This window comes from Tiliqua scincoides, chromosome 1 (genome assembly GCF_035046505.1).
Source record: "Tiliqua scincoides isolate rTilSci1 chromosome 1, rTilSci1.hap2, whole genome shotgun sequence".
Lineage (NCBI taxonomy): Eukaryota > Metazoa > Chordata > Lepidosauria > Squamata > Scincidae > Tiliqua > Tiliqua scincoides.
The window spans coordinates 42,463,078-42,477,912 of NC_089821.1; the positions used below are offsets into that span (position 1 = coordinate 42,463,078).

The 14,835-nt window shown below is 42.7% G+C and overlaps 1 protein-coding gene across 7 annotated transcripts in view; it reads right to left on the reverse strand.

The window, feature by feature from the left end:
* Nucleotides 1–3,214: 3,214 nt before the first annotated feature.
* Nucleotides 3,215–14,835, reverse strand: part of PAX6 (paired box 6) — a 30,520-nt gene continuing 18,899 nt past the window's right edge. For all 7 annotated transcript variants that reach the window (XM_066616660.1, XM_066616642.1, XM_066616626.1 and 4 more), the window contains 5 exons: nucleotides 14,366–14,448; nucleotides 13,244–13,394; nucleotides 12,987–13,102; nucleotides 6,643–6,793; nucleotides 3,215–3,300 (listed from right to left, as the gene is read on the reverse strand). In XM_066616660.1, the coding sequence (XP_066472757.1) occupies nucleotides 3,215–3,300; nucleotides 6,643–6,793; nucleotides 12,987–13,102; nucleotides 13,244–13,394; nucleotides 14,366–14,448 (587 nt within the window). The remainder of the gene's footprint in view (nucleotides 3,301–6,642; nucleotides 6,794–12,986; nucleotides 13,103–13,243; nucleotides 13,395–14,365; nucleotides 14,449–14,835) is intronic.

The following is a 14,835-nucleotide window of genomic DNA, read 5'->3' on the forward strand; positions in this document are numbered from 1 at the left end:
TCAGAAGTAAGTCCCATTACAGTCAAAGGGGCTTACTCCCAAGGAAGTGTGGATAGGATTACAGCCTGTGTTTAAGGTATAAAGAAGCCAAATTTCTGGGGAAGGAAAGGAAAAAAGGAGAAAGTCCTTTTCTTTGGCTCTTAACCCGATTTCTTTGGATGAAAGGTCTATGAAGGGCTTCTCATTGTAAGCGATGTGCTGTCCCACTCAAGCTCTATGAAGTTATCTAAAAAACCTCTGCTATAGCACATTCTTAAGATCACTTAACACATTTTACCCCTTAACACATTGTAATAACCTGTAATCAAGATAGCTAAAAACTTGTAGGTTTTTCACACTTTGACTGCCTATTCAGATCTAGTGTGGAGATGATAATCTGTTTTAGTGATGCTGACTATAGAACTAGGGAACGGTAGTTAGATTAATTAACCTGGAATAAAAGAGTGTGATCTTGTGATATGCCCTAGGCCATCATGGGCTCTTATGTTGCTGCAAACTAGCAGAGCAAAAGCCTATTTTAAAAAAATCAAAATAGTACACAGATTGAAAAGGCTTTAGCCACAAGGAGAGGTATGCAAAAGGCCATATACAGACTTTACTATTGGATATTGCTGTTCATGTTACTATTTGTGTATTCTCATTCATACACAAGCTAGGAAATTCCCTAAAAGAGAGATAAAATCACATTGCAAAGAATTAAGTAAATGAGAATGTTCATATCACCCCTTGCAATTATCTATGCCTTCAAAGTTGACTAGACCTCTTTGGAATGTAGCGTCTCACTTACTGATTTTCTGAACACCTGCTCTCTTATCAATCACATGCATGCAATTTTATTCTGTGCAAAAAATATATTTTCTCTCTATGAAATAACATAAAACATCAATTGGCAGAAATTGGTTACTGGCAAATCAACTTTAAATTTTTATTCAAGACATCCCTTTTTGTTGTGGTTACTAAATATTATTTTAAAAAGTGTTTTTTTTTACATAATTAAAGATATCCAAATTTCCTAATATCCACCATCTGCATTTCTGCTCATACTGATGGTGTGTCTATATCTTAATTATGTTGTGTCTTGCATATAATATCTGTATTTGATACAGAAGCATCTGGATGCTTCCATAGAGTCAGCAAAATGATATTGGCCTCAGAGCAGCCACAGTTGCTGCAAGTAACAATATAAACAATATTTACTCATATGACACATAATGCAGAACAAAAATGCTCTCATCTGATCTGTCTTTTGTGAAGGCAGCCGGTGGTTCCTTCTCTTTGATTCAGAACTTCCTTTTACACTTCATTGGCACTGTTCTTATTTGCAACATTGCAACTAACAGCTGGGACACAATAAGCTGCCTCCATAGATGTGGGAATGTTTATATTTAGCTACCAATGACTAAAAGCCTTGAGCTTTCACTAGCCAGTCACAGTTTCCATTGTTGTTGCCTGTTTATTTGTCTTCTCTCATTATTTCATGACATGCACCACTCCACCCTCACCCACACTCATGTAAAGTGCATTGAAATATTAACTAGGTTGTAAGTTCAATGGAAAATTACACTGAGAATGTGCTTTGTGAATGCACATATTGTTTCATTCGAGAGTTTTGCTTCTGTTGTAAACACACTACTTTCACAATTTAAAAAGAAAAAAAACCTGAAGCTACAATCTTGCAACCATATATTCAGATTCATTTCATTGATTTAAACTGGTTTTATTTGAAGATAACTAAGAGCCCAATCCTATGCATGTCTACTCAGAAGTAAGTCCCATTATAGTCAATGGGACTTACTCCCAGGAAAGTGTGCTTAGGATTGCAGCCTAAGTGGTTTCAGGATTGCAGCCACACTTGAAGTAAGTAGCACATGTTAATTTTTAATACAGCCACATTTAACCAGCAAAACTTAAAATGCAGACCTTTCTTTAAAACTTGCTAGACTTTTCTCTGCTAAATAGGTCTTTCCTTGCATACACTTTGGTGTAAAAAGGAAAACATTCTCTCCTGGCAACTATGATATACAGAGAATTGCATAAATAGTTGTGATTTTTCATCAATCTTTTCAGCTGCTGTTAGACCAAGCTATGAAATCTACAAAACAGATTTCTTGAGGATTTTGTGTAATTAAAAACAGAAAAATAATATCAAAATAAGACCTTGTCTGTATAAAAATGTTGAAACCTAACAAGGGAACAAAATTTGCCACACCACACTATAAGGTTAAAAAGAAAATAGTATAATAAAGGAAATACAAAGGCTTTGGCATGGTTTTTACAATCAACAATGGTTAATTTTGATATGTCGTTGTGAACAACTTCAAAACACTTAGGTTTAAAACTCTTGCAAGCACTTTTAATTGATTAGGAATGAATTCTAGATGCACAAAAATGATTGGATTGTGAACAGTAGTACAGCTATAGCTAAGAACAATTAACTTTTGCCGACCCAAAAAGAAACGTCTGATGCATGAAAATGTGTATAAAACATCTATAGAATATTCTTGTCAAATATAAATGAAATTAACTTTATTATAGAAATCATTCTGGGAGATTTCTAGGGAAGACAAATACTTACATTTTGACATAAAACAAATTGGATTATATCGAAGACACCATCTACCCTTTCTTTCTATCAAACTCTTCTTCTTTGAAGTTCTCTCTTAACCATGTGTTTGCACATAGGTGTCATCTGTCAATAACCTTTGGAAATCCCAACAGATATTTTTCTTACAGAATCTAGTGTGTATGTTCCAAGTTGAATTATATGCAATGGAATGATGGAACTTGAAGCAACAGTCTGAACGCTATGAACAGATTGGTAGAAGTTTTCGATATAGCTTGATAAAACTCTTAATTCGTGGCAAAGCTTGTTGATCATGGCTTCCTTTTTAAAAAAAAAAAAACAACTTCATGACCAACACAAAAGCAAACATCCATTCAGTCTACATTGTTCTTTTTTTCATTATAACATACAAATGCCCATTTACAAATAATACACCAAAATGAATAAAAGTTTGGATACCAAAATGAAGATTTGTTCCAACTGATATAATGCCTTCAGTATACAAAGGTCCATGTAAAAGTCTTTTCCATGTGTTACGTCGTAGGGCACAGTTGTAGTACAGAAGTACTTGGAAAGCCATTCTTCTTTTAGAAAATACAGCTGAATGTCCAACTGTTGTCCATATCGCCATTTACAAAATCAACACATGGTTTACTGTAATCGTGGCCAATATTGAGACATATCAGGTTCACTGCCAGGAACTTGAACTGGAACCGACACTCCAGGGGAAATGAGACCTTTTTAAAAAAAAAAAGGAAGGGGAAAATGATATAAACATACACATACTGATATGCCTAGCTACTCTTTGTGCATCACAAAAAAAGGCTGCTGCAAAACTTTTGAGAGCTCTCATTGCAATCTGACAATTCATAAAGCGATTGATCAACCTGCATGACCCTCTATCTCGTTAGGCTTTGAAAACCTTTTGAACACCCACAATCAAAGTGTAATCGCAAATACAGGATAGATTGACTAAAGTTTGAAAATGTATTATATTTAAAGAAAATCAGGGGTCTGGATGAATAACGGATAGCCCAATCCTGAGCTGCCTGGGGTGTGTGGCTGCAGCGATGCCGAGAACAGTTCCCGCCGCAACCTGTGCGCCTTAGCCTGCCACAGATGGCGCTTTGGGAGAAGGGGACTTTTGTCCCCTTCTCCCAGGTAAGGGGAGCAGCCCCGCAATGGAGCTACTTACTTTACTCAGGTAAAGGTGTTCGTGTAGGGTGCCAAGCCCCACACGGACGCCTTGCATCCGGTGAAGTGGAGCTCCATGGGACCCGCCTCCCTCCCTCTCCCCGGCACATCTCCCGCCCATCCTTTCTCCTGCCTCCCCATCATGCCTCCTCCTCGTGCTCTCTCCCCCCTCCACCTGCCTCCCCCCTTCCTGGAACGCCTCCTCCCCACCCGCCTCCCTGCCCCGCTTACTGTGCTGTGGCTTGGTCTGTGAGACCACCGAGCAGCGGAGGACAGGTACCCACCCGGTACTAGTCCAGCACTGGGCCAGCACAGCACTGGCCCGGTGGTAAGTATAGCATGTTTGCGACAGTGCAGCCAAGCTCAGGACTGGGCTCTAACACACCAACTATTTGCCTGAGGAAAGCCCAGAGTAACTTAAGTGCAGATAAAAGGGAATTGGATGACCAAGATAATAAAATTTCAAGATAGCAGAATATAATAGAAATTCTATAGGACCCGCATGTTTTGTGAAATTCCATTTGTCTCAATGGGAGAGAGTTACAACCGAATCCTAAGTTGTGCTGGTGCCAGCAGGACCGCATGGCCTACACTGCATCCAATGCATCTCAGGAGGCAGCTGGAGGACTCCTTGGGCTGAGGAGATATATTTCCCCTTACCACAAGTAAAGCCTCAGCATCCCTATGGGCTTCTAGGATCCATACTGCCACAAATATGGGAAGCCTGGTGTTGGGCTGCCCAGCCCAGGAAGGAAGTTTGAATGCAGCATGTGCCACTAATCCTGCCCTCTCCCAGGACCAATCCTGTCATCCAGCCTTCCCACCAGCATGCCTGGGTCTTTTGCTGTTGCAAAGCACTTTATGTGCTGCTTGAATGCACATTGTGCAAGTTCAGGCCCTCCTTAGGATTGAATAAAAAATCTCCTTGCATATTTTTTTGCATCTTGAGCTAATCCTCTCTCCACTGAAATGAATGGGGAAACACACATGTAGGGATGACCTGTGTATGTTGTGCCTGTTGGAGCTCCTGTATCCACAAGGATTTGATGGATCAGGGCATTAATATAAGAAAGCAAGCAAGCCACAAATTATTTACATTCAGATCATTGGACGAAAATACACAAAACAAACTTCTTTCATTACTGGATATCATGTATAAACCCTGGAATACCAGTTTGCCCCCTATAAACTGTATTCCCTTATTTGAGACATACATGGGTTAAAATTAAGAAACAAATCAATACAGTGGGTCCCCTGTATCTGTGGAATTTGCATCCACAGATTCAACCAACCATGGATTGAAATATTCCAGGGGTGGGCAAACATTTTGGCAGGAGGGCAATGTGTTGGGGCCAGGAAAAAAAAGATTCAATTTACATTTCAAATTTGATTACATTTACATAAATGTACACAAATGAATACATTAGAGATGGAACTTATAGAGATGGAATGAATTTTACTGAGCTTATTTGCAATACACTTGAGAACCATAACACAGGCATGTAGAACCACCTGAGAACTATGAACTGTTTGCCACACAGTGAAAACGGACAGACCAAGCCAGAAACACATGGAGACATAAGTTGTTCAGAGGCAGTGGGGGAGGGGGGATTAAAATAATGCCCAGGGAAAAGCAGAAAACACATGGAGACTATAAAGGGCCTTGCTCTTACTTGGCCCACAGCCTGTGCCTGGTAGTCGCAAATGGCAGTCCCAGGTCAGTATGGGCTCCAACAGTTTCTGATGAGCCAGAGATTCATTGGAGACTGGGGGCTGCCTGTGGGAGTCCTCAAGGGCCACAAAGGGCCTGTGGGCCAGGTTTGCCCATCCCTGAAATATTCAAAATACATTCCCCTCACTTCCTCCTTCCTCCCTGGCTGCCAGCGCTGCCCTTTGAAGCTCAACATGAAGTTCCCTCTCTGCCTCTTGCAGCACCTCACCCAGCAGCTCCTTCCAGCCAGGATACACAATGGCACAGAAGCAGTCAACCAGCCCACCACTCAGCAGGCCATCTCTGGGTCATAAAGCCCACCATTTTAATATTGTGCAGTTTTATAGGGACTTCAGAATCCACTTTTTTTATATCCTTGAGGAGTTCTGGAACCAACCCCCCGTGTCTACTGAGGGCCCACTGTACAGCACAATCCTAACATGCCCTGGAGTAGGCAGGCCGGCTGGTCTGTGCTGCATTCAGGGCAGGGCTGGACCAAGTTGCAGCACAACTCGAAGAAGGGAAATTCATTCCCCTTACCCCACGTCTGGGGGGCATCTGCCCCTATGGTGCTACTCAGATCTGCACCACCTAAAGAGGTGGTAGATCCGAGCAGCCTGATGTAACGCCCACCTGCTGCCCGCTGGACTGCCCACCTCGGAATGCCCCTGAAACATCTTCCCCCAACCCTCCCCAAGCCCTTGTGCCTTCCCAGGCTGGTGCTTACTTTTTTTCTACACTGAATCCATAATTCAATTCTGTATTGATCCGGTGTTGGATTGGCAGGAGCAGGCCAGTGTGCATCCTTCTGCCAGCAAGGCCTACTCCCAAGTCATTGCAGAAGCGCCTTATGACACTTTTGCAACACCCGGAGGCCAGCGCAAAGGACTTGCAGCAGTCTAGAGTGCAGTTTGGATTGTGCCCTAAGAGAAATATAACCCCCCAAAACTAGACATGAGAGCGGTTTTCTCAGTCTAGATTTGAAGCTCCAAACTACTATGTTCGAGTAAGTAGTGGTGGGATGAAGCTCCAAAGCTTCCCACAGAAATATAGCCATCACCTGTTCATAGAAAACCAGTAATCATATTCTGAACCAATAAATCATACCATTTAGATTAGCAGGGGAAACAACTCCTTTAGATACTCTGTAAACAGGAAACCAATGGCTGCTTACCTGTTGAAGTGGTACCAGAGGTGCCCATTGGCTGGCTGTTCATATGTGTCTGCATATGAGGAGGGGTATATGTATCATAACTCCTCCCATTCACTGACGGACTTGTGGGCAGCATGCAAGAGTAAGAGGAAGTCTGGCTGGGTACTGGGGGCTGTTGGAGAAAAGAACAAAATCCTGCTTGTGAATTGCAGCATATTGCCTTATTCATTATTTTTTTCCTATTGCACTGTGCAAGGCTCTTTTCCACAAATGCAGACAAATTCATCATTCATATTTAATGCCCCATTCCATGGTGCCCTTCAAGGCTTTTCTTCTGTTTCAGTGGAGGCATCTATGCCACAATCATCTATACACAGAGAGGGTCCTTTTATTGAATGTATTGATTATACTCATATCTGACTTTTCTTTTAGAAAGCTGTGAGCACTGCTCAGGTCCACACGCACAGTCCAGACGTGGATAGGATTGGGCTGTTCGGCAGAGGGGTTTACAACAGTGCAAATGTCTTCCACTGCTATAAAATGGCCACCAATGGGCACATGCAGTGCTTCGGTGGTGGCCATTTTGCAAGTGCTGTTGCAAGAGGCAGTAGTGCTACAGCTTTGCAAACAGAGCCCAACAAAACCACCAGACCCAGTAAGCTGTTTTAAGGAGAACAACTATGAAGTACTTTGACCCTAAGGTGTTCCAAGCTCAAAGCTTTTCTCAGAGGCAGTTGGAACCATCCATACTATGTCTGTATAGAAGGAAGTCAAGTAATTCATTCCATGTTCCAAATTATGTATTAACAAACTGTACAATAACTACCTGAAGCAGTGTCATAGCTGGAAGGTGTGCCACCCAGGGACACACCTTCCAGGGCCATCCCTTCCAAATGTGACCAGAACTGTGCTGAGTTGCATCCAGAGGATGATCTCAGGTGATCTGATCTCTGGGAGGCCTTAGAAGGTCACTTTCTGGTTTTGGGAAAACCAGAAGTGACATTTTAAGGACTTAGAAGGCCTTCTGAGGTCTCAGGAGGGCTAGCACCACTTGTCAGCCCCACTTACTTCCAAAAAAAAGCTTTTTTTATGCCAAAAAAGCTTTCAAAAATAGCACAAAAATGTGGAGGGAACGCGGGTTGCCCTTCAGCAGCTCTGCAAAGAGCCCAGCCTGCCACTCTGGACCTCCACACAGGGATCCAGTGTGTTTCACTTGTGCTGTTCAGCAGCTCAGCCAGTGCATGTCCTACTATGTTCCCAGAAATGTGTCACAACGCCCACTTTGGGAACCTCTGAGCCACTTGAATCTAAATGCTTCATTGTTATAGGTTGGGCAGATCCATGATATTCACCTACGCATATTCAGAATAGCTTAGTTACAGAGGCATATATGATATGATCGGTCTATTAGTTAAGTATAAGCATTTACAATCTCTTTAACCGATCCCATTAATTTACCTCCAAGTAAGTAGATGCTTGTCCCTAACTGGTGAGATTTTAGGTTGAAATATTCAAAAGAACGCAAAAAATTTCAGACTTGCCCAAACCCCAATACCTCATACTTCCGAAATCTCCCTAATATTTATTGAGATTTGTATTTACTACTTCTTAAGTCCCCTTAGCATTCTGATTAGTGTTTTTGATTGTTTTTTTTCTTTATTAGATTACAGTTGCTTACTGGCTCTATGTCAAGACCGCTGCATTTTTTTTTCTACACTGAATCTACCATTCAGTTCTGAATTGAATCTACAATTCACTGGATCTACAATTCTACAAAACATTCCTTTATTTTTTTCCTTTATGTGTTTGCAAAACGAATTTAACACAAATAAATTATTCATATTTTGAGTTATCCAGGTTCTTCCCAGTTCTTCCCAGCTTCTTCAAGCTTTGATACCTTATACTAAAAATGCCCCAGATGCTCCCTGCTCCTCTAGATTCAACACAATGCCAAATTTAGTCACAAGCACTATATCCAACCTACTCCAATTCAAACTCCGATTCAGAAGTACAATCCAAAGAAATTATCATGATGCATCTCCCAACATATACCCACTGTGGAAACAATATCACCGAACCAATCTTCCTAAACTCAGGTTGATAGGCAAGGATGTAACTCTAGGATCAAGGTGATTAAGAAGCTGTCTAAGCCAAGTCACTTGACCATCTCATTCGGTATTTTTGTCACTGACAGTAGCTCTCCAAAGTTTCAGGCAGGAATTTTTCTCTGCCCTATCTGGAGATGTTGAGGTTTGAAACAGGAACCTTCAGTATGCAAAGCAGGTGCTGTACCAGTCAGTGACTGCGACTGCCCCTTTCCCTCATTATTAATGTTTCACTTCTTAAACATCTCTGAATATTTTTTCCTCATCTATGTGCAAGTGTACTTGATTGACTTGGAATAATCGGGAAAGAAGCAACCATTCTTCTGCAATTTGATTTCACTAGTAGCTTGTATGAAGTGGAAATAGACAATGAAAGTCATAGACTACCCACAACTTCCATATCTTTCTATGATGTCTGTGACACGTGTGCAATAATTATTTGGACTCTAGCATTCTATTCTTTCACGGTGCAGCTAGTTATCCACATGCTTAAGATCATGAAGGTTGGCGGCTCTATCCACTTTAGCGTAGCTATTTAGAACTGCAGGTGCTATTCACATCCTCTTCTTCCCCTTGGGTATTTCTAGGGTGCCAATAGCCACAGTGTCTCGTCAGCCAAGGTGTAATCCTGCTAGCATTTTAATAAGCTCATACTTCTCAGCAATACTATACTAATCAGTTTCTCCAGTTAGATACATTTTTCTTAAACAGATATTTTTCCTTTTACCCAGCTGCAACTTTTACCTTTTGAATGCTAATCCATGAGCCCCAATTAATCTTCACTGCATAATAGCATTCACTATTTTGCATAATTTTTATCAAACCTGTTATTTCTCTTCCCCAGTAGAGGCTGTGCCATCCAAGATTGATAAAGCTCTCCCCAATTCTTGCCTACTATTTACTATCAGTGTAGGCAATTCTGAGCTAGATGTATGAACAATCTGACTCAGGATAAGATGGTTTCCCATCAAGTTCCCCAAACCATATGTTTGAGCCTCAGTTCAGAAGAAGTCAAATCCTATTGAAATCAATCAATCAATCAATCAATCAATCAATCAATCAATCAATCAATCAATATTTACTGTATAAAAAGAAATTCTTATAATATATCATTTATATTCAAACAGAAACACAAAACTTCTATATCATGTATCAGAATCACATTTTTAAAACTGGCAAGATCAGTTGAGATAAGTTAGTAGCAACTGACTTAAATCCCAATTGATACAGCCCAATTCTATTCATTGGAGTCCTCAGACAGAATGTGCATTCTGCCAGGGGTGCTGGCAGGATCCAAGAGAATGCTATGCAATGGTGTTGCAGGCTCCAGTGCCATTGGCAAGCACAACGAGGCTCCCAGCATGGTCACTGGCAGCCATGCACACAGGCTGGCGGGAAGGCTTCCATCTGCTAGCAAGAGGTGAGTTGGGGGGAAGCTGTGAGAAGGGCAGGGGAGGGATTGGATTGTTTCTGGGTGGGGAGGGGAAGGAGATGAGGAGGAAGGGACAGGAGGGGGTGGATCCGATGGCAATGGTGCACACCGGATCCTATACCTTCCTTTCAAACTTCCCAGCCCCTTTCCTCTCCTCGGATATATGCTGCCATAAAAGATGGCATACGTCCGAAGAAACCCATTGCCACTCATGCAGTCTACCAGGAAGTAAGTAAATATTTTCTACTTACCTCCTACAGGCTGCCTGAGAGCCCTTCCCCCACACACAGTTCCAGCACTCATGCATTAACACTGGTGGTGGGGGTTAGGACTGGGGCCTTAGAGCCCAATCCTGTGGTCCGTGGCATGGCTCCGTGCCACGGACCACAGTTGTAAACATGCCGTAAGGGGCTGGTGCTGGGCTACTGCTGGGTGGTGGCCCAGGTTCCACAGCTCAGTGATCTCCCAGACTGCCGGGCTGTGGAACGGGAGGTGGGGGCATGGGCGGGGGCATGGGGGAGGCATTCCGGGGAGGGGGGAGGCTGGCAGGGGCAGGCGGGAGGCATGTCGGCCAGAGGGAGAGAGGTGGATCTGCGGAGCTGCACTCCGCAGGATCCAGGGCGCTCATGGAGGGCTGCTACCTTTTGGTCGGCACTAAAGAGAGTAGCCCCATAGCGGGGCTGCTTCCCTTACTCGGAGGAAGGGGGTGAATGTCCCCTTCTCCTGAGGAGCCTCCCGTGGTAGCGCCGGAGGTGCAGGATTCGGCGGCAACCCTCCACGGAGCCACCGAGCCTGGGTGCTGTGGGCAGCTCAGGATTGGGCTGTTAAGCATAGCTGATCTACTCTGGGACTAATGAACACAATCCAATTAAAACTTAAGTGTACTTTCTATGGGAGAACTCCCATGAATTCTTTGGGATTCATGATTGAGACATATAAAATTATGCAGGGTATGGACAGAGTGGATAGAGAGATGCTCTTTACACTCTCACATAACACCAGAACCAGGGGACATCCACTGAAATTGAGTGTTGGGAGAGTTAGAACAGACAAAAGAAAATATTTCTTTACTCAATGTGTGGTTGGTCTGTGGAACTCCTTGCCACAGGATGTGGTGATGGCGTCTGGCCTGGACGCCTTTAAAAGGGGATTGGACAAGTTTCTGGAGGAAAAAATCCATTACTGGTTACAAGCCATGATGTGTATGTCCAACCTCCTGATTTTAGAAATGGGCTATGTCAGAATGCCAGATGCAAGGGAGAGCCCCAGGATGAGGTCTCTTGTTGTCTGGTGTGCTCCCTGGGGCATTTGGTGGGCCGCTGTGAGATACAGGAAGCTGGACTAGATGGGCCTATGGCCTGATCCAGTGGGGCTGTTCTTATGTTCTTATGGGAGTGAAAAATATACCTTTTGGCACCAATTCTCAAAGTTCCTGATTGCTCAAAAAAAAAACGTCTGGCTCTTTGACATCAGAGTACAACTACTAGGACAGCAAATATTGAGAGTACCATGCAACTCTAATTCAGTAGCAGTGGAATACCCAATAATATTGACAGATTGCTTTTAGATACCTTGAATGCAATGAAATATGGGTCTAAGAGCCCTTAGACATGCTCACACTATTTTAATTGATTTTAAATTTTAGTCTGGATTCAATTAACCTGGATCAACAACTACCCCTTTTCCGCACAGTAATCACATACATCGCTTAGAATCACTCTCCACCTGGAAGCAAGATTTTAAAACTGCATTGTAATTGTGAGTGGAAAAGCAAGTTTGAAGTACATTAGAGTATAACTAATCTGCCCTTGAACACTGTTATTAGGAATTAGAAGCAATGCTAAGAATGAGAAACTGCTTTCACACATGAAGAAGCTGGCTCTGAATAGCACCAATATTGTGATTTTGTGGGCCAGTAAGATAAGGTCATTCTGTACAAATCAAGAGCAAAGCTGTATTCCCAATAATTGCCTGATGTTCATTTTATTTTACATCCTGCAAATTTGGGCTGGAAAATTTTCATATTGGCCAACATTGAACTATTTTTGTGATATATAGAAATATATTTAGTAACAGAGTTAAAAATGCTCCCAGCCTTATTAACCAACATGGAGATATTTTTTTCAAGCCCAAATTTTCAGGATGTAAAATATAGCAAAACATCAGGCATCATTTATAGTTTTCTGTACTTCCATATCCAAAAGCATATTATCATTCCCCCTTGTATCCCTGTCATAGTGACTTGCCCAGGATCACCTAGTGAAGTTCATGGCTAAACTTGGATTCGAAACATGCCTAACTCTGCCTTATGCACATTAGCCCTACAGAACTATACTATTCAGAGCTACTCATCTACTATCAAAGAACATGCAACTTGAGGGTTGCAGCCTCAGGCCATACTAGGCCTTCATATTCAAGTGTCCTTTACCCAGATTAATTACCCTTCAGTCAACTGTCCTAATCAAGGGAGTTTAAAAGATGGCCAAATAATGTACTTTTCATCCTTTCAGTGCACTCTCACAGGTAAAGTTGGGATCAGACCTGCATTTTAGATTGATAACATAGGAGGCAATGGGAGTTATTCCAGATTGATTAACATAGAGCACAAGGGTGAACTCTTGAGATGGATTATAGGCCTCCCTGTTTGTAAAACCAAATGTAATAATACTCTGTAGTGTTCCATATAAAGATTAGAAACTCTGATAATGGTGTCATACGAAAATCCCCTTGGCCTCCGAAAATGACCCATTTAGGCCTAGGTTGGCATTTCAACGTTCTGCCCAGTAATCATTTGGCTCAGAGAGAGAATATTAGTGGATTATACTTACTTGCATAGGCAGGTTGTTAGCCATTGTGAAGCTAGGCATGGGTGGCAAAGCACTGTATGTGTTTGTTAGCGCGGTGTCTGTTCTGCCCAGCATGGAACCTGATGTGAAAGAGGAAACTATAATAGAATAGATAGATAGACAGGATGGGCATATTAGTTTACGCTTCATTCAGATGGCTGTATTATTGTACAGGGCGTTCTGTTGTATTGCCCTGAAAGGGTGAGTGACTGGTCAATGTATTTCTTAAAGCAGATTACCAGGTGTTGTGGGTTGTGGAATCGGCTGGTAGACACTTGTGCTGAAACTACTACTGATGGGAATGTGACTGGGGGTGTTGCTGGCTTGTCTTCGCTGATTCCTTAGTTTCTCTTCCCGTCTCCACTTTGCCCTCCTGTTGGAAAACCACACCTGCAAATACAAAAAAGTTTTCCATTAATACCATGAAAATGATGTGGTTTCCCATGATGCGTCATGAAGAGCACATAACTTAGTGCCTCTCTAAGGTTCCAATCCTAAACCAGGGCAGCACCAGCGGCCAGCATGCTGCCCTAGCAACCATTGTTGTGCGAGTGCCATAAAGCACTTTGCTTGCTTCCTGGCCAGAAGTGCCAGGAAGCCACCTCCTCTGAGGACATGGCAAGGAGAGGGCAGCAGGAAGGCTTTTCTTGGCATTGAGAGGGTAGGGAGAAGGTGGGAAGGGGTGGGTGAAAGGAGGGAGGGCTGAAGGGAAGATCAGGCCTGGAAGGGGGGTGGGATGATGACAAAGTCTGCCACTGAATCAAGTGCCCCCTCTGAGCCACTCTGCCTGACAAGGGTCTCCTTTGTTCTGCACCTCCTCAGTTCTGCATACAGTGCTTTGCTACCCATTGGCAGCAGCAGAGCTTGACATGCAGAAAGGGAACATTTTTTCTCTTACCCTAAGAAGGTTCTGGTAGCTGGTCCAGCCCTGCAGGATACAGCAGTGGCCATTTTGGCACCATTGTTCCTCATGGTGGCCTCGGACCTTAGGATTGGGCTGGCCAACTGCTAATATGAACTCTTCATGAAGAAGAGATGATCCTCATTAATGTCATACTCTCAGTTTTTCACTCGTAACCAAATGATGGGAATGAATATTTAGCAACTAATGTACAAGGTTAGCTCTCTGTGCAGTGCAAATGCACAGCGCTACTACAAGATACATCTGGATTCTAGATTTGTTCTAGATTCAATATCATTATCTGCCCTGCTAGCTGTGGGTGGAGATGCACTTTCCCATCTGCCTGCCTGCCTGCCTGCGGAAGGAAGGAAGGAAGGAAGGAAGGAAGGAAGGAAGGAAGGAAGGAAGGAAGGAAGGAAGGAAGGAAGGAAGGAAGGGCACTATATAGTCAGTATGGTACCTGTATTCTTGCTTCGGGCAAATCTATTTTGGCAGCTAGTCTCTCTCTGGCAAACACGTCAGGGTAATGTGTCCTCTCGAATTCTGGTATAAAAGAAACATTATGGAATTAGTATTAAAATATATTTCAAAAAGAATGCTTTCAGCTTTCTGAACTCTTTCGAGTGCACTCTGTGTTTTAAATCTTTTATGAGAAATACTCCCTCAAAAGTGCTCTCGAACAAGATAATATGCAAGTTTGTTTTAAAAGCGAAGGATATTACTTTTCAATATTCTCCCTCTTTCTCACACACATAGGGGCTGCAACCATACTTGAGAGTAAGTCCCATTGAACTCAGTGGGGCCTACTTCTGATTGGACATGCCTAGGGTGGCACTGAAACACACTTGAATAACTTGGCTAATTCCGAACTGTGTGATTACATTACTGTGTTACTGAACTGCGTGAAAGTCATTAAGGAGGAAATTACAA